General features: G+C 43.3%; 2 protein-coding genes across 3 annotated transcripts in view; one reads left to right on the top strand and one right to left on the bottom strand.

Moving 5' to 3' along the window:
* MBD5 (methyl-CpG binding domain protein 5) overlaps window positions 1–1,310 on the bottom strand; it is a 152,053-nt gene extending 150,743 nt beyond the window's left edge. Inside the window, exon 1 of the mRNA XM_081312585.1 lies at window positions 701–1,310. The gene's annotated coding sequence lies outside the window, so the exon portion shown is untranslated. The remainder of the gene's footprint in view (window positions 1–700) is intronic.
* A 176-nt stretch (window positions 1,311–1,486) lies between these two features.
* Window positions 1,487–20,021, top strand: part of ORC4 (origin recognition complex subunit 4) — a 30,402-nt gene continuing 11,867 nt past the window's right edge. Inside the window, exons 1-7 of one of the 2 annotated variants that reach the window (XM_081344896.1) lie at window positions 1,487–1,748; window positions 4,426–4,495; window positions 6,889–6,965; window positions 12,192–12,282; window positions 15,530–15,605; window positions 16,136–16,221; window positions 18,249–18,297. In XM_081344896.1, the coding sequence (XP_081201022.1) occupies window positions 4,439–4,495; window positions 6,889–6,965; window positions 12,192–12,282; window positions 15,530–15,605; window positions 16,136–16,221; window positions 18,249–18,297 (436 nt within the window). In that variant the 5' untranslated portion in view covers window positions 1,487–1,748; window positions 4,426–4,438. Of the gene's footprint in view, window positions 1,749–2,593; window positions 2,612–4,425; window positions 4,496–6,888; window positions 6,966–12,191; window positions 12,283–15,529; window positions 15,606–16,135; window positions 16,222–18,248; window positions 18,298–20,021 lie in introns of those variants that run through there. The other variant, XM_081344897.1, reaches the window with a different exon arrangement.

Genomic DNA, 20,021 nt, shown 5'->3' with positions numbered 1-20,021 from the left:
AGAAAGAGGTTCAAGAATTAATGTACTCTGATTTCATATTGTTGCCATACAAAGAAATATATTTCAAGACCACTTCAAAGCAAAATTATCCAGGTAACAGATTTAATCCATTTGCTATTACATAGCCTGAATCCAACTTCTCAAGACAACCAACAGTAAACGGTCATAAATCTTCCTACAAAACGATGAAAATAGCAGTCGGAAAGACTTTTCTATCTCCCTGCATCCAAACATCACCCACAAAGCATAAAAAAGCCACCAATCTATGGCAGTTTGCGTTTCATTGTAAGCCATAAATATGCAAGGGCAAAAACAAAACACACAAAAAAAACCCCAGTCATGAAAGGCTTCGCTGCACACAACTACCGTAGGAGCAAAAAAAAAAGAACATTATAATCTACCTCGTATATTAATTCAAATGAAACAACTGCCCCAGACACCCTTCAATCTGGGCTTGCTAAAAATAAAATAGAAATCGAGGGACTACTTTTTTTTTCCCCCAGCCACACACGAACTGCTCTCCTGTGCTCAAAAGTAGAAACAGAAAAGAAAACGAGAGAGAGAGAGAGAGAGAGAGAGAATATCAAGAAAACAAACACCCTCCCACTATCCAGATCGCTTCGCCTCGGGAGTGAAATTGTGGGGTCGGAGAAGGCATAGCTTGCCTTTACCTCCCTTTTGCATATAGAGACCAGCTTACCTTGGCTGCACCCCACTTTTATTTCCTCTCCTGGAGCAGTGGAGAAAGAGACACACACAAAGGGTAATAAAGGGGGAGGAGGGGAGAGCAGGGGGATTGAGGGGGGAGCTGGTGAATTGGTGGCTGCTGCTTGTGTGTGTGTGTGTGTGTTGTGTGTGTGTGTGTGTGTGTGTTGAGGTGTCTCCAGCTAGGGCCAAACAGCAGCAGCAACAGTAGTAGCAGAGGAGACGGAGCTTGTGTTGCTAAGAGGCTTTAGGTCTCTTTTCTCTCTCGTCTGACGGCCAAAGCGGGGGAAGAAACTCTCCTCTCACTAGGTCTCTCTGGGATCCTCTAGCTAGGCTGGGGGTGGGGGAGAAACTCAATCTTCTCGGAGCTAAGTCCCCCCCCACCCGCAAACCAATTCAAGGTGGAATTAGTGCTCTGTCCCTTTAACGATATAAATAAAAGGTCCCCCCAGTCTCCCCCTTCCCTCTCTTCTTCATCATCAGCTGCTGCTGCTGCTGCTGCTGCTGCTGCTGAGGCTCTAGCTAGCTCTCTGGCTGGGAGAAAGATGGGAGGCTGTCAGTGCGCATGCGCCCCGTGGGAGCTTGCTGGGTTAAAGGAGGGGGAGGGAAAAGGTTCCTCCCACAAGGCCCCGCGCCTAAAAGCGAACCCGGAAAAAGATTCCGCAAAGATGGAAGAAACGGGGGGGGGGCGGCGGAAGTGGTGGGCGGGGAAAATCGGCGCGTCAAGCGGAAGTGGGCGTGGGGGTGGGGGCGGGGGGGGGGTGGAGGCGAGAAAGGAAGAGAGCCTTGAAAAGGCCCGCAACAGACAGACAAGAGACAGAGAGACGGGCGAGGGAGGCTCGTCTACTCTATACCGTCAGGGTGTAGAATGGTCGTGACGCGCGTGCGCGCTCGCTGGCGAAATCACATGGTGGGCGCGCGCGCGCGTGCGTGGTGTTGGCTGGGAGGTTTGAGCAGTGTTAAGCTGAGGTAAGAAGAGGGCGAAGGCTCTTCGGCGGTGAAGAGTTTCTGCGGTTGGGCCCAGGAGAGGGGAGCAGGGCGCGGTGAGTCCGGCACCTGCGTCGCCTGAGCGGCGGGTCCTCTTTTTTTATTCATGGGCTTTCTGAGAAGGGCAAAGTAGGATCGCGGACGGCTCCGGGGGCAACTCAGGGATGCTTTTGAGGCGCCCGAGAGAAACGAGCAGACGGTTCTCCCCCCCCCCCCTTGCTGTTGCTTTACGTTGAATCCGAGGAGTTGCTTCCTCAGGCTAGCTAGCCTAGCCTCACGTCCTGAGGGATGCAGGTGATCTTTTGAGATCCGCCGAAGGATTCCATTCGTTTCTTCCTTCTGAGGTTTTATCTTCCCCCTCGTAGACCTTTGATAAGCGACTGACTTGATGCTCGTTCTTAGATAGCTTGAGGTGGAAAGGAACCGGACAATTTTAGGATGCCAAGTCTAGTTGCGAACCAATTTCAGTGACTGGAATGATTTATATTTATTTACCAGGCTGTAGCTGGGCTGGTCGTTGGTTGAACTCTTCAAATCAGGGTGCTGCTAACTTAACATCCAGCAGTCGTGTGTGTGTGTGTGTGTGTGTGTGTGCTGTTATTTTTAAGTATAAAAATAGATATAGGTTGTGACTGTTCTCCCGTGGGAGGTGAAAAAGAGCCATCTTCAATGAAATGGGTGGCTAGATAAATGTGTTTAATAAATAGTTGAGTTCCATCTCTCAGTAGGTTAACCATCAGTTGGTATGATGGTTAACCTACGTATAACAGTACTAACAAACCTACACTTGGTATTGTATGAAAGAAGTAGCTTTTTAGAGTTTACATTTTTAGGAATCCTTTCTGCTCCATTTTTATTTTCATAAGCTTTGTGAACAAAAGGCAAAAAAACCCACCCACCCTACACTAGAATTGCTGAGGTATGTGGAAGTTTCTTTTCACAATTTGATATATGAATACAGTCCCCTTGTATGATACAAAAATCCGATTGGGGAACTGCTTGACACTACAGGTTATACAAAGTTCCATCTCTGTTACCTTTGAAAATGAACTCTATACTGCAAGTCTCAGACAATGAGTACTTTTAGCAAGTCTGTAAACATAATGCAACCACAGTAGTAAATAATTGTACAGATATGAAGAATTGTTAGCATAGAGCAGACATGTCAAACTCGTGATGTCGCGTGACATATCAGAACTTTTTCCCCATTGCTGGTAATGGGGTGGGCACAGTTTCGTTGTGATGCATCTGGCCTGTGGGCCAGCAGTTTGACACCCCTGGTATAGAATAAAGACTTCCACAGTAATGATGAAAACATACAGCTGTTAAAAATTTTGGCTAGTTAAGCATTTTCTGGTAGTTACATAAATTTGACTGTAAACATCCAGATGCTCTCAGCCACCTCTTGAGTAGTCTTTTATCCTGTGGGTAACTGTCACGTCACCTACCACCAAGATTCGGGTGTTAGCTTTCCATTGCAGTTTGAAGTCTTGATTTGGCCTTCAGGCACTGGGCCAGTACGCTAGTTGAATCTGATATGTAAGGTTGGTTAATCCCCCAACCCAGGTTTATTTGGTGGCTTGGTCATACTGTATTTTCTACATGTATGTTAATTTCAGGGTGTTTTTCCCCCCTTACAGCTATTTAAGTCATTGTTTTTACTTTTATGTTACAGGTAATCCTTGATTTTTGACTGGTCCTTGCATTTTCAACCATTATAGTGTCTGAGGTTGTGTGATTGCAAGTTGGGCACATAGCAAAGCATGTATTTGTGATGGTTGCAGTGTCCTGGGATCACATTATCTCCATTTGCAACTTTCCCAGTTGGTTCCCAATATGCAAAGTCAATGGGGGAAGTTGCATTCACTTAACCACTATGTGGTTTCCTTAATGACTGTGACAAACATTGTAAAAGAGGTGCTATCACATGGTGACTCACCTATCTCATTGCTTAGTGATAGATGTTCCAGTCCAATTGTAGTTGGGTGCTTACCGCTCTCTGAGCTTGGTTGTTTTCTTGCAGATGTTTCATTACCCAAACTAGGTAACATCATCAGTGCTAGTCAATTGTAGTCATAAGTCAAGGATTACCTGTGTTTTGTTTTCATGCTTTTATCTATTGTTCACTTCCCAGAGTCACTTTGTTGTACAGCTTACAGAGGGCATTCATGTATATAACAGCCAAGGACCTCACACCCTTCAGGATTAGATTATGAGATTCATTTATACAGAATTCAGTACGTTCAAAAAAGTGCATTAATGTATCAAATAATTCAGTGTACTTGAATAATTCCATTAGACAAATATATAGAGAATTGTAGTTGTCATATTATGACATGTGCTTTTTGTCATATTTTTGTTAGTGCATTTTTTCTTTTTGACTATATCACTATCATTTTTATGTCTTGCTTTTTTTTGTTATTAAACACCAAAAAATAAAGCCTTAAGGATTAGGTTTTCAAAAGACATGATTTTGAAGAGAAATCAGATTATTGAAGGGAGATTTGGATCTGAACATTTTTTACAACTGAATTTTTAAAATGAATAAAATAATGTGTAAAATTATTTAATGACTCACAATTGCTGTTTGTCTCACTGCTAAATGCCATTACATGTGACTAACAATACAGTTTTGTAAATTTTATAAATCTATTTTTGCTATTCTAGGTTAAACAAAAAAGATTATTTTCAGCATAATGAAATTAAGTTCTGTAATATATTTTATCCTTTTAGAATGTGAATTAAAATGAGCAAACGGAAGTTGAAAGAAGATAGCTTTACAAATGGAGAATGCATTTCAAAGGTTAGTAATATTCTTACTAACAATTGTAACATTCTTACAATTTCATTTTTAAATACAAGGGAAAATATAGTTCAGTGACTTGTCGTAATAGACATGTAACTATGTGTAAATGGGATTTTCCTAGCAAAGGGGACATTTTGCACAAGGGTTTTTGTTAGGAATATGAAGCTGGGTACAATGGAGGTCTTCTTCCCATGCTGGATGTTAGATTTGAACTCAAGAAAACATTCAGAAATTAAACTCAAATAAGGTGGAGTTAGTTCCAGTGGTGTATCTCGAAGTAGACCATGATTGCTGGGGGGTGGGTCTTTTGTGATTCATGACTACAACTGGAAAGTAAAGAGGCAGTGATAATCAGAGTCTTGTGCCCAGCTCTGGTTGATATGCCATTTGCAACCCTACCTGCTGGAGTGATTTGTGCCCTCTTGGCTATTGTAAGGGATATTGCTATATGATGGGTTTGCTTTGAAGATCACTTGGAAATTGCACTTAATCCAGAATGGGGCAGCCTACATGTTAGACACACAATACTCTGACCAAATTACATTAATTCTCTGTGCTTTACACTGTCTGCCAATAATTTTTCAGATACAATTGAAAGATTTTGTCCTGCTATGCCTTTTTGTTGCAAAACAACCTTCTTCAATTGTTTTGACATATCAAAAACTTCATTGGATCCAGCAATCCATATGAGGGGGGCTTGAGGCATGGAGATGCTTGTCATGACTGCATTCACTTAATTAAGGTTTATAATCCTTTGGCTCCTCCTTTTGGAACACCCCTGTCCCCCCCAAGATAGCCCTTTTGTCCAAGTCTTAACAATTTATAGTTAAGAAAGTGTCTTTGAAGTCAGGAAAAAATAGATTGGATGCCTTCTAAAGTCATCTCTGTATCAGCTGAGCCCTTGCCCTATGGAATATTTTGGCCCTGGGTTTATGAATTCTTTAATGTTTAATGTCCATTTACTATTTGGAGCTTCATAGGATATGGAGTGATTTGTGGTTTAGATTTTGTGTTAGTTTCTTCCATAAATACAGTCAATTAATTATATAATTAAAAGATGTCATTTTTACAAATAATTCACATCACCTAAATCTCAGGTCATATCCTTCTAATTCCAAGAGTCTCCTATTTCTGAGGAGACCCACTCTATCCCAAACAGCAAGCTACAAAATAAAACCTCAAATCGGGTAGATCTAATTCTCCTCTTTCCTTTGCATCTTGTAAGTGCTTCGTTTAACTTGTTTTTTTCTCCTGCCACACAAATTTAGATATATCCTGTTTAAATGGTCCGTCAGTTGTCATCAAAACAAGCATTTTCTCTAAAAAAAACATTCATTCATCTTAATCACAGACTTTTCTTCCCAGCAATGACAATTGTAGTTTCTCACATCTTAGCATGTCTTTTTAAACTTCATTCCATGGCTTAACATAATTATTTTGAAATAACATATAATTCATATTTGCCAGAGTAACAATATTTTTCTTCTCAATTTTAAAACCCATTTTATTCATCAGTTCTGTTTGATCTTCTCTTTTCATGTTTTTGTTAACATTTTTGTCTTGTTTGTTGATGTTGAAAACCTACTAATACACTAAATTATTTTAGTATTCACATTAATCTTCCAATTCACTTTAAAAGATCTTCCAAAACCAACACCAAACAATCTACAAAGGCCTTAATTTAGAAGTCTTTTTCTTAATCTTTACTCCACAATCTTCTCATCTTGTCTTATATCTTTATTCAGTATTTCAAGAATCCTAGTAAGAGAGGAGATGGTGAGCATCTCTGTCTTGTTCCTTTTTGTATCTTACAAAGCTTTGTTAAATCTCCATTAATAATTATTTGAGCTTTTGTGAAATGTAAAATCAGTGTTACCCATTTTATAAAATTCTGTTTAAAGTTCTTATCTTCAAAAACATTAAACAAGAAAGCCCCTTACCCTCTAAGAATGCATCTAAGAAAATCAATGTGGCTTGTTTTTTATTATGTAGCACCAAATATTCTAAAATGTTGAACACATTTCTAAGATTATCCTTTAATTCTCTTTAGGTAAAAACCTACATTAATGCTCATGAATATTTTTTGCAAAATTTAGCTTTTTAATGAAAGCACTATGAAGCTTTAGAAAATAATGGCAAGGCCAATTATATTTCAACTCTTTTCAAATTGCCTAATACTCAGAATGATCAGTACTCTTTTATCTTATATAGACCTGGAGAGGTATAAATTTCTTTCTTTACAAATATTACTTTATAGGTATTAATAAATTATATTATTTTCTGAACATGCTTTTTAATAATGTCTGAACATCTTTGCAAGCCTTATAAAGTAAGGAGAAAATTGTCTACTGGTTTTGTATGTTTTTAATAATATGTCTAAATATTTATAGGTACAAAAAATATTACGTGAAAGATTCTGTCACCTGAATCCAAATGGAAAGTTATTTGGGCTTGAGCATCAATATAAGTAAGCAAAAAGATCTTTTTCTTTGTTTTTGAGAGTTTCATAATGAATCTCCTGGGATTTGAACCTCATAGCCTTTAGAGATCTGACCTTCTCAAAAGTACCGTATATACTTGAGTATAAGCCGACTCGAGTATAAGCCGAGACCCCCAATTTCACCCCCAAAAACTGGAAAAAGTTATTGACTCGAGTATAAGCCGATCCGCCGTTCTGCAAGCCTGAATACACAGGAATACCCTGTGTGGCCGCGGCTCGTCGGCAGGTCTCCGTTCCTCCTGCCGACCTTTGGGGAGGTTTGGGCGCCTCCCCAAACCTCGGCAGGTCTCCGTTCCTCCTGCCGACCTTTGGGGAGGTTTGGGCGCCTCCCCAAACCTCCCCAAACCTCGGCAGGTCTCCGTTCCTCCTGCCGACCTTTGGGGAGGTTTGGGCGCCTCCCCAAACCTCCCCAAACCTCGGCAGGTCTCCGTTCCTCCTGCCGACCTTTGGGGAGGTTTGGGCGCCTCCCCAAACCTCGGCAGGTCTCCGTTCCTCCTGCCGACCTTTGGGGAGGTTTGGGCGCCTCCCCAAACCTCTGCAGGTCTCCGTTCCTCCGCGCAGACCTGCCGACCTTTGGGGAGGTTTGGGCGCCTCCCCAAACCTCGGCAGGTCTCCGTTCCTCCTGCCGACCTTTGGGGAGGTTTGGGCGCCTCCCCAAACCTCCCCAAACCTCGGCAGGTCTCCGTTCCTCCTGCCGACCTTTGGGGAGGTTTGGGCGCCTCCCCAAACCTCCCCAAACCTCGGCAGGTCTCCGTTCCTCCTGCCGACCTTTGGGGAGGTTTGGGCGCCTCCCCAAACCTCGGCAGGTCTCCGTTCCTCCGCGCAGACCTGCCGACCTTTGGGGAGGTTTGGGCGCCTCCCCAAACGTCCCCAAACCTCGGCAGGTCTCCGTTCCTGTTTGGGGAGGTTTGGGCGCCTCCCCAAACCTCGGCAGGTCTCCGTTCCTCCGCGCAGACCTGCCGACGTTTGGGGAGGTTTGGGCGCCTCCCCAAACCTCCCCAAACCTCGGCAGGTCTCCGTTCCTGTTTGGGGAGGTTTGGGCGCCTCCCCAAACCTCCCCAAACCTCGGCAGGTCTCCGTTCCTCCGCGCAGACCTGCCGACCTTTGGGGAGGTTTGGGCGCCTCCCCAAACGTCCCCAAACCTCGGCAGGTCTCCGTTCCTGTTTGGGGAGGTTTGGGCGCCTCCCCAAACCTCCCCAAACCTCGGCAGGTCTCCGTTCCTCCGCGCAGACCTGCCGACGTTTGGGGAGGTTTGGGGAGGCGCCCAAACCTCCCCAAAGGTCGGCAGGAAGAACGGAGACCTGCCGAGGTTTGGGGAGGTTTGGGGAGGCGCCCAAACCTCCCCAAAGGTCGGCAGGTCTGCGCGGAGGAACGGAGACCTGCCGAGGTTTGGGGAGGTTTGGGGAGGCGCCCAAACCTCCCCAAACAGGAACGGAGACCTGCCGAGGTTTGGGGAGGTTTGGGGAGGCGCCCAAACCTCCCCAAAGGTCGGCAGGTCTGCGCGGAGGAACGGAGACCTGCCGAGGTTTGGGGACGTTTGGGGAGGCGCCCAAACCTCCCCAAACAGGAACGGAGACCTGCCGAGGTTTGGGGACGTTTGGGGAGGCGCCCAAACCTCCCCAAAGGTCGGCAGGTCTGCGCGGAGGAACGGAGACCTGCCGAGGTTTGGGGAGGTTTGGGGAGGCGCCCAAACCTCCCCAAACAGGAACGGAGACCTGCCGAGGTTTGGGGACGTTTGGGGAGGCGCCCAAACCTCCCCAAACGTCGGCAGGTCTGCGCGGAGGAACGGAGACCTGCCGAGGTTTGGGGAGGTTTGGGGAGGTGCCCAAACCTCCCCAAACAGGAACGGAGACCTGCCGAGGTTTGGGGAGGTTTGGGGAGGCGCCCAAACCTCCCCAAAGGTCGGCAGGTCTGCGCGGAGGAACGGAGACCTGCCGAGGTTTGGGGACGTTTGGGGAGGCGCCCAAACCTCCCCAAACAGGAACGGAGACCTGCCGAGGTTTGGGGACGTTTGGGGAGGCGCCCAAACCTCCCCAAAGGTTGGCAGGTCTGCGCGGAGGAACGGAGACCTGCCGAGGTTTGGGGCGGTTTGGGGAGGCGCCCAAACCTCCCCAAACAGGAACGGAGACCTGCCGAGGTTTGGGGACGTTTGGGGAGGCGCCCAAACCTCCCCAAAGGTCGGCAGGTCTGCGCGGAGGAACGGAGACCTGCCGAGGTTTGGGGAGGCGCCCAAACCTCCCCAAACAGGAACGGAGACCTGCCGAGGTTTGGGGAGGTTTGGGGAGGCGCCCAAACCTCCCCAAACAGGAACGGAGACCTGCCGAGGTTTGGGGAGGTTTGGGGAGGCGCCCAAACCTCCCCAAAGGTCGGCAGGAGGAACGGAGACCTGCCGAGGTTTGGGGAGGCGCCCAAACCTCCCCAAAGGTCGGCAGGAGGAACGGAGACCTGCCGAGGTTTGGGGAGGCGCCCAAACCTCCCCAAAGGTCGGCAGGAGGAACGGAGACCTGCCGAGGTTTGGGGAGGCGCCCAAACCTCCCCAAAGGTCGGCAGGAGGAACGGAGACCTGGGGAGGTTTGGGGAGGCGCCCAAACCTCCCCAAAGGTCGGCAGGAGGAACGGAGACCTGCCGAGGTTTGGGGAGGCGCCCAAACCTCCCCAAAGGTCGGCAGGAGGAACGGAGACCTGCCGAGGTTTGGGGAGGTTTGGGGAGGCGCCCAAACCTCCCCAAAGGTCGGCAGGAGGAACGGAGACCTGCCGAGGTTTGGGGAGGTTTGGGGAGGCGCCCAAACCTCCCCAAACGTCGGCAGGTCTGCGCGGAGGAACGGAGACCTGCCGAGGTTTGGGGAGGCGCCCAAACCTCCCCAAACGTCGGCAAGTCTCCGTTCCTCCGCGCCCTGCCTGCCTGCTTCTTTCCGCTGCGGAAAGAAGCAGGCAGGCAAGGCGCGGAGTTTGGGGAGGTGCGCGCGCACCTCCCCAAACCTCCCCAAACTTCGGCAGGTCTCGGACGGCGGTGGCTTGGGAGAGGTGCGGGCGATCCCGGAAGCACCAAAGCCTCGGCCGCGCACAAGTCCTCGGTAAGTTTTTTTTGTTGACTGGAGTATAAGCCGAAGTGGAATTTTTCAGCCCAAAAAGTGGGCTGAAAAATTCGGCTTATACTCAAGTATATACGGTAGGTTGAATTTTGTGCTGCAAATGTACTGCTGTGTAGAGAAGAGGGATGTGATTTGCCTGTTTTCTCTCTTCCTGTAACTATGACTGTTTACAATGGGGGATATGCTGCTGGGGGTGAAGGAGAATAAAATAAGCAAAAATGCTCTTCTCACTAAAATATCAGTTACTAGAATGGAAGGACTCTTGTAGATTTAACTGATTTTTGCAACCAGAAATATCCCCCCATTTCTGATAAGGTGCTCTGAATCCAATTATATTGCCTTGTTCATTCTCATAGACATTTAAAAGATAAAACATAAAAAAGTGGTGGCACTTAGTCAAGACATTAGATGAAAATGTTGCTTTTCTTGAATTGCCTGGTTGTAATAGAACACTTGTTAGAATGGAAAGGAACACATTCCTGGAGGTTTAGGATTTAAATCTGAACCATCAATCAAACTAAATCTATGAATCTAGGTAAGAGATGGTCAGAATCTGGGAAAAATCAAACGTTCAGCAACCAGTGAGGAGCAAGAAGATTTTTCTCCCAGGTGGAATTTTTATAAGAGGTGAGGGCCAGCTCTATTTTCTTTTACCTTCTTGGATTTGGTGGTGTTGATTGGTGCAGTATGGTTGTAGTGGAGTGTTGGAAGACTCGTATACGGAAAAGAGAGATCCCACTTTAGTACATCCCATTCCAAGTGCTCTGATTATACCTTATAAATTAATACCCAGTTTGTCTGATTAGTATTTAGCCTTTCTGTTACAGAGGTATTTAAGAAGCTTAGTTTGCTGGCTTAAATATTAGGAGTAATAAGATGAAATGACATCAAGGAGTCTCTAAAGTTGAGTTCTCAAAATGATTTGATGCTCCTGATGTAGAAGATCAGTAAGTCCCTTGGCCTCAGGTCTCCCAATCACCCACTGATTCCTAAAAAACCTAGTGGCGGTGCTAGGTCATTAACAGACCTGGTGAAGGCCAGAATTTTCAGGACCAACCTCAACCTACTTACTGTCAGCACAGTTGTAGCTGGAAATATTGCCATATATGGACATCTGTTGCTCAATACCTGGAACCTAGTTGCTACATTCAAATAATTTTGCTGTCAGCCAAGTGGTTGTCCTGTCTTGGAGAACAGCTCCTTGGCGGTTTTTTTCTCTGAATGCTGCACTGAGTGACACACGCCCAATAGCAACACAATCCTTAGTCTTTTAAGTGCTGCTAGCTTGGTTATAGATGAAGCTTTCTTTAGCAGACCTGGAACAAGTATTCCATTATTTATAAGCTTACTCGGTGAATAGCTACAACTTTGTTATTAATTTAATTTAATTTAATAATTTAATTTGTATACCGCCCTTCTCCCGAAGGACTCAGGGCAGTGAACAGGGCAATACATAATAAAAAACAGAATACAAAAATTAAAAAGTGATTAAACCATTATGCCCGTAATAATTAATACATATTAAAATTAAAACTATTTATAAAAACCCAACCCCATCCCGTCAGACCAGGCCAGCTTGTTCGAAAAAGAAGGTTTTGAGATCGCGCCGGAAGGAGCGAAGGTCGGGGGCCATCCGGAGCTCGACCGGTAAGCGGTTCCAAAGGTCTGGCACGCCCACAGAGAACGCTCTCCCCCTGCGGGCCACCAATCGGCATTCTTTGATCGGCGGCACTCTTGTCAGATGCAGCTAAGGATATAGTCTATCTACAATCCGGAAAAAAAGCTCCATTTTCTACTCTGGATAAAGGGTATATAGACATTCTCCTTCCCATTAAAGATGAGGGTTTTTTCATTCTTTTCAGTTACTCATACTGTATCAAATCATAGAGTGAATATGAGTTATTATCTTTTCATATGATTGGAAGACATGTTGATGATTTAGTAGTTTTATGGGGAATTTTTAGGTATTTCTTTGCTGAAATTTGGTTTTTTGGGTATTTTAAAATGGTTGAATGATAATTATTTTTTCCTTCAGACGAAATTGGTATCTGAAAAGTTCCCTAGGCCTTGTCTGAAACTGAAATGTGTATCTTTTCCCATAGACAGTTACTTGAGCTGATAAAACATACTGCCATTAATGGTGAAAGCAATTCTGTACTTATTATTGGACCACGAGGATCTGGAAAGACTCTGGTAATACTTTTTAAATGTGCTTATATTTTGTATAATAGATAATTGTCATGTTGTTATTTAGAGCATTTATACCTGTTAAGACTTAACTTTCCCCCTTTAATTATATACTTAGTGAGGTAACTACTGATGGAATACAGTTATCCTTAACGTATGACCACAGTTGAGCCCAGAATTTCTGTTGCTAAGCGAAACAGTTGTTAAGTGAGTTTTGCCCATTTTATGATCTTTCTTACCACAGCAGTTAAGTGATTCACTTTTTAAGTTAGTTACACGGTTATGAAGGGAATCTGACTTCCCCATTGATTTTGCTTGTCAGAAGGTTGCAAAAGGCAATCACATGATCCTGGGACACTGCAACCATCACAAATACATGCCAATTGTCAAGTGTCTGAATTTTGATCATGTGATTAGGTGGATGCTGCAACAGTCATGTGAAAAATAGTCAAAAGTCACTTTGTTCAGTGTCGTAAAATCGAACAGCCACTAAATAAAGGTTGTAAGTCAAGGAATATCTGCAGTGTTCATTTGCAGAATGGAGTCTTTCTTTAGATTTTACCTCCCCCATTCGTCCCAAGACTCCTCCAAATTTGCTACAGTGACTCTCAGAGATTTGTGAAACATATGGGGAACATGTTACATGTTCACATTTCACTTTTAAGTTTATATGCAATTTCATGCAAGATCTTTACAAAACTTTTAGTGTAGGATAATAACAGATATGACCAAAGCTGTTTTTTTTCCTCATGGAGCAAATGAGTGGTGGTGAAAGAACCCTGTAGTGTAACCTATAAGGCAACTAGAGTTTCTGACTCCTGTAATAGATAGATAAATTAGCACACAAAACAGTGTGTTGTGTCATGTCTTTTTAAACAGATAGTTTTTCTTTCACTGTCACAAAATGGCTCTCAAACTCTCATCAGTGTACATAAATAGCATTGATATGAGTATGACATCCTCTCTTCCAGTGGGTATTACTATAACAAGGATTGTGATTTCCTCTGATTTCTTCATGTGTCTGTTTTTTGTCGAACAATATTTCAGGAGTATATAGTAGATATACTTTTAGAATATACTTTTATTCAGAACCCGGAGTATGTTTCACTGTCTGTACAGGTGAAACTCGAAAAATTAGATTATCATGCAAAAGTTCATTTATTTCAGTAATGCAACTTAAAAGGGGAAACTATTATATGAGATAGACTCATTACATGCAAAGCAAGATAGTTCAAGCTGTGATTTGTCATAATTGTGATGATTATGGCGTACAGCTCATGAAAACTCCAAATCCACAATCTCAGAAAATTAGAATATTACATGCAATCAATAAAACAAGGAGTGTACATAGAACAATATCGGACCTCTGAAAAGTATAAGCATGCATATTACTTAGTACTTGGTTTGGGCCCCTTTTGCAGCAATTACTGCCTCAATGCGGCGTGGCATGGAAGCTATCAGCCTGTGGCACTGCTGAGATGTTATGGAAGACCAGGATGCTTCAATAGCGGCCTTCAGCTCTTCTGCATTGTTCGGTCTCATGTCTCTCATCTTTCTCTTGGTAATGCCCCATAGATTCTCTATGGGGTTCAGGTCAGGCGAGTTTGCTGGCCAATCAAGCACAGTAATCCCACGGTCATTGAACCAGGTTTTGGTGCTTTTGGCAGTGTGGGCAGGTGCCAAGTCCTGCTAGAAAATGAAGTCAGCATCCCCGTAAAGCTCGTCAGCGGAAGGAAGCATGAAGTGCTCCAAAATCTCCTGGTAGACGGCTGCGTTGACCCTGGACTTTATGAAGCACAGTGGACCAGTACCAGCAGATGACATGGCTCCCCAAATCAACACAGACTGTGGAAACTTCACACTGGACTTCAAGCATCTTGCAGTGTGTGCCTTTCCATTCTTCCTCCAGACTCTGGGTCCTTGGTTTCCAAATGAGATGCAAAAGTTGCTCTCATCAGAAAAGAGGACTTTGGACCACTGAGCAACAGACCAAGTCTGTTTTTCTTTAGCCCAGGTGAGACGCTTCTGACATTGTTTGTTGTTCAGGAGCGGCTTGACAAGAGGAATACGACATTTGAAGCCCATGTCCAGGATCTGTCTGTGTGTGGTGGCTCTTGATGCACTGACTCTAGCCTCAGTCCACTCCTTGTGAAAGTCCCCAACACTTTTGAATGGCCTTTTCCTGACAATCCTCTCCAGGCTGCGGTCATCCCTGCTGCTTGTGCACCTTTTTCTTCCACACTTTTCCCTTCCACATAACTTTCTATTAATGTGCTTTGATACAGCACTTTGGGAACATGCAACTTCTTTTGCAATTTCCTTTTGAGGCTTTCCCTCCTTATGGAGGGTGTCAATGATGGTTTTCTGCACAACTGTCAGGTTAGCAGTCTTCCCCATGATTGTGATTCCTACTGAACCAGACTGAGAGACCATTTAAAGGCTCAGGAACCCTTTGCAGGTGTTATAGCTTAATTAGCTGATTAGAGTGGACACTTTGAGCCTAGAATATTGCACCTTTTCACAATATTCTAATTTTCTGAGATTGTGGATTTGGGGTTTTCATGAGCTGTAAGCCATAATCATCACAATTATGACAAATCAGGGCTTGAACTATCTTGCTTTCCATGTAATGAGTCTATCTCATATATTAGTTTCCCCTTTTAAGTTGCCTTACTGAAATAAATGAACTTTTGCACGATATTCTAATTTTTTGAGTTTCAGCTGTATATAGAGGTATCAAGAAGGTATTTGGATTCCATGCAATTTTCTTCAAAGCGAAGGAAAGAGGATATTTTTCCAGATTCCCCTACATATCTCTATCCAGCTTTCCAATTCTGTTTTTCAACCACCTGAAGCAGAGTTCAAGTTGCAGAGGTTCACTGGGAAGGGAATAAAAGAAAATATCCAATTTACAGCCCCCAAATTTCTGTTCTCCAGAGCAATGTGTGTAATGATTGTGTTCCTTTTTCTTGCTATAGGCACCTATGATGAATTTCAGACTTTCGTAAAACTAAAGGAGCCTCCTGTTTGTAAAAGAATCAAGAATCCAACCAAAGAGCAATAATAATAATAATAATAATAATAATAATAATAATAATAATAATAATAATAATAATAATAATAATAATATAATTTATATTACTAAATAGTGCCAAAAAGCTTAATTATTTCTGAATATTGACAGAGTATAATGTATAAATATCTATATACAGTTCCCTTTTACCATAAATGATTATTTAATCTTTTTTTCTAGTTAGTTTGTCATGTCTTAAAAAAACTTTTGGATATAAAGGAGGTAAAAGAGAATGTCTTGCAGGTACATTTAAATGGTAAGTAATATTTTTGATTATCAAATTTAGTTTTCTTGAAGATCTAATTGTGTCTAAATTTAGACTATTAAGTAATAGGAAATAAAAACTGTTCCTGCCATCTATGGTAGGGATAGAATAATACATAGCGCTTTCTAACTGCCATTTCAGTGTAGGATACCTTTATGAAAATTATGGTTAGTTCACTGAACAATTATTTAGAGGCAACAATGTCTAAATCAAGACTTAGTAGCTTTCTAAATATATAATTTAGAAATATAATTCCCAATAGCTCTAACTAATAGGGTCAATAATGAGGGTTGTTAGAATGGATATTAGGGAATTGCTTTATCTTCAAGTGGAATTATTTTGTGTGGTTTCTTTTAAACTGGATCTAAAAACATCAAAGAAATACACAAACCCAATTTATGTCAGTGCAATTCTGAACTTTATTTCCCTGTTGCTTATGTCTTGTTTTTTCTCTGAAGATAAAGTGTATCAACTGATAAGTGAAATCAAGAGAAAATAATATATTTCTTTTTAACTTGTAGGATTATTACAGACCAATGGTAGAATTGCTTTGAAGGAGATTACAAGACAACTAAATTTGGAGAACGTGGTTGGAGATAAAGTTTTTGTAAGAAAAATAAGTTACATTTAGAATTGCATAGTAGCCTTATATGGCATACTAGAATATGTACTAGGGTTAGTATTAAAATAATTACCATTTTGAGATTGCTCGTGTAATACGTTAGCTATTGGTTCTTCTTCTGGGTAAGGGGAGAAAATAAATAGAAATAAGAGTCTTTTTTACTTGAAATTACTTGGAATTAAATAATGACTATTGAGGTAAAAAACATTAAGCAATACTTGTAGGATAGGAAGGACAGATTTTCTAGTTGTTCTAAATAAGTTTATATCTATCTTCTAAAAAATCTAACATTTAATATAATTTGTTCAAAGTTTTACAGTTGCAAGAAAAAATATGTGAACACTTTGGGATTACGTGGAGTTTTGCATGAATTGGCCATAAAATGCACTCTAAACGTCATGTAAGTCACAACAATAGAAAAACACAGTCTGCTTAAAATAATACTACACAAACATTAGCTGTTGTCATGTTTTAATTGAACATAAGATGGAAACTTTCACAGTGCAGGGTGGAAAAAGTATGTGAACCCCTAGCCTAATGACTTCTCCAAGAGCTAATTGGAGCCAGGAGTGAGCCAACCTTGACTCCAGCCAGTGTGATGATATTGGATGTGTTGCTGACAGCTGTCCTGCCCTTTAAAAACACACACCTGTTTTGGGTTTACTGGTCTCAAGAAGCACTGTCTGATGTGAACCATACCTTGCAGAAAAGAGCTCTCAGAAGACCTACGATCAAGAATTGTTGACTTGCATGAAGCTGGAAAGGGTTACAAAAGTATCTCCAAAAGCCTTGATGTTCATGTGTCCACGGTAAGACAGACTGTCTACAAATGGAGAAAGTTTAGCATTGTTGCTACTCTCCCTAGGCGTGGTCGTCCTGTAAAAATGACTGCAAGAGCACAGCGCATAATGCTTAATGAGGTAAAGAAGAATCCTAGAGTGTCAGCTAAAGACCTACAGAAATCTCTGGCACATGCTAACATTTTTGTTGACACATCTACAATAAGGAAAACATTAAACAAGAATGGAGGACACCACGGAGGAAGCTATTGCTGTCCCAAAAAAATAATGCAGCACGTTTGAAGTTTGCAAAAGAGCACCTGGATGTTCCACAACACTACTGGCAAAATATACTGTGGACAGATGAAACCAAAATTGAGTTGTTTGGGAAAAACACACAACACTATGTGTGGAGAAAAAAAGGCACAGCACACCAACATCAAAACCTCATCCCCACTGTAAAACATGGCAGAGGGAGCATCATGGTTTGGGGCTGCTTTGCTGCCTCAGGGCCTGGACGGATTGTTGTCATTGATGGGAAGATGAATTCCAGAGTTTATCAGGACATTTTGCAGGAAAACGTACGACCATCTGTCCGCCAACTGAAGCTCCGCAGAGGATGGGTGATGCAACAGGACAATGACCCAAAGCATACAAGTAATTCAACAAAACAATGGCTTCAACAGAACAGAATACGCCTTCTGGAGTGGCCCAGTCAGAGTCCTGACCTCAACTCGATTGAAATGCTGTGGCATGACCTTAAAAGAGCGATTCACACCAGACATCCCAAGAATATTGCTACACTGAAACAGTTTTGTGAAGAGCAGTGGTCCAAAATTACTCCAGATCGTTGTGCAGGTCTGATCTGCAACTACAGGAAACGTTTGGTTGAGGTTATTGCTGCCAAAGGAGGGTCAATCAATTATTAAGTCCAAAGGTTCACATACTTTTTCCACCCTGCACTGTGAATGTTTCCATCTTATCTTCAATTAAAACATGACAACAGCTAATGTTTGTGTAGTATTATTTTAAGCAGACTGTGTTTTTCTATTGTTGTGACTTACATGACGTTTAGAGCGCATTTTATGGCCAATTCATGCAAAACTCCACGTAATCCCAAAGGGTTCACGTACTTTTTCTTGCAACTGTAAGTGAAACATTTCTACATAGCAGTACAATATTGCAATTTTCCATATTTCAGATTTTAATATAAAAATTAATCATATCTTTTAGGGTAGTTTTGCAGAAAATCTTGCATTTCTTCTGGAAGCATTAAAGAAAGGTAAGCTTATTCCTTTGACAGTTAATAGCACAGAATATATGGTATACTTTGTCACTGAAAGTTAGAGAATTTACAGAGGTGAGCAGAAATTACATTGCACCTGAATTAAAAACTGGAAAACTACATAAATGTTTAACATTTTCTGTGGGCTAGAAACTGAAGACCTGGGTCCTCAAATAAGTAAAATATACATTTCAAAAATATAAATATGCTTTTGGGGGTAAAGTTTTGTGCAACATTTTGCCGAGATTCATGAAAGACTTGGCTTTTTACGTGGTGACCGGGTTTACATCTTGTCATATGGTCTGGGATTCCTAGCTTGTAGACTTCAATAAAATGGTTAGAGTGCTTGGTAGTATGTCTTCTGCCACTTACGGGCTGCATCTGTGTCCCTCTGTACTCCTAAGAATTGCTGGGAGTGTGTGATCAGCTAGACTTGGGAGGTAATCAGTGCTCCTTTATGGACGGGGTGTTTCCTGCTGCTTTGAATAAGGAAACATGTAGTCCTTGTTTAGTGATCCTACCGTGTTTCCCCAAAAATAAGACCTACCCCGAAAGTAAGCCCTAGCTTGATTTTGGGGGGAGGATCATCAGCCAGATAAGGGGCATGGCCAGCTGATGTCACTCGCATCGGGAGCACCTATGGGGAAAGGAAGATTTCTTCACTGCCCCTCACCTTCTCAAGCCTTCGCCAAGCCTCAGTCTCCACCCACTCTGCCTACTGGCCCTGCTGTTGCTGGGACATTTCTTGGCCGTGTTGGGTGCTGTATGGCCAAGTGGCTGCCCATGCTGCTTCTTTGCCCTCCTTGGCATGCTGTTCTGGGCTGCCCTGCTGGGCAGTTCCTCCCTGCCGTGGGGCAAGTCAGCTCACATCTCCTGTTCAACCTCTCGAGTGCCCCCCCTGCTGCCGGCCTGCCAGGGAACCGCATGGCACGCATCTCTGGATTGCTGATCACTAGCCTGCACGCCTACTCGTCCCAGCTATGCGAGGCAGACATGGGGTGGCCCCTGGCCGCGTTTGGCCTCTACCTCACCTGTGGCTGCTCTGTTGCCAGCTGCTGTGGCCAGCTTACCTTCCGCCCGGCCCAGCCTGTCCGGCTGGTGCTGCCGCCATGAGGTGAGGCAGGGGGTGGAGGTGGAGCTGCTTCCCTCCACCTGCTAGACACCTGCTGAAGCTGCACAAGGACCAGTAGGCACGGCTGGCAGAGACTGGGGTTTACTGAGGGTTTGGTTCATTGTGGCCGCAGGCAAGCAGATGGTGGGACGGAGAGGACAGGGCTGGCGGTAGCGGCGCTTCTACTCCCATAGGCTCCCACGCTCTCCACCTCCTGTACGTGAAATAATAAGCACTACCACGAAAATAAGCCCTAGTGCCTTTTTGGGAGGCCAAAAAAATATAAGACCGGCTCTTATTTTCGGGGAAACATGGTAGTTGGGACCAGCAACCCAGTCATTATACAGTTATCACTAAGTTGAACTGTGACTTTGCTTGTGATTCTAGCTTTCTCTTGCTTTATAGAGCTACCAAAATCATAAATGCGAGGATTGGTTGTAAAATTACTTTTTCATCACCAGTGCAATTGTGAATGGTCACTAAATTAGGCAGTCATTAAAGAAGGACTATCTGTAGTGTGTTCCTTCCCTGGATCCTATACCAGAAAATATTGTTCTATCTTTAACATAGCGTTTCTAGAGGAAATAGGTTGTTTGGACCTTTTTTACTC

Source organism: Vipera berus (assembly GCF_964194415.1).
Source record: "Vipera berus genome assembly, chromosome: 1".
Taxonomy (NCBI): domain Eukaryota; kingdom Metazoa; phylum Chordata; class Lepidosauria; order Squamata; family Viperidae; genus Vipera; species Vipera berus.
The sequence above is the reverse complement of the archived record's forward strand: the minus strand, read 5'-3'. Positions and strand labels throughout refer to the sequence as shown.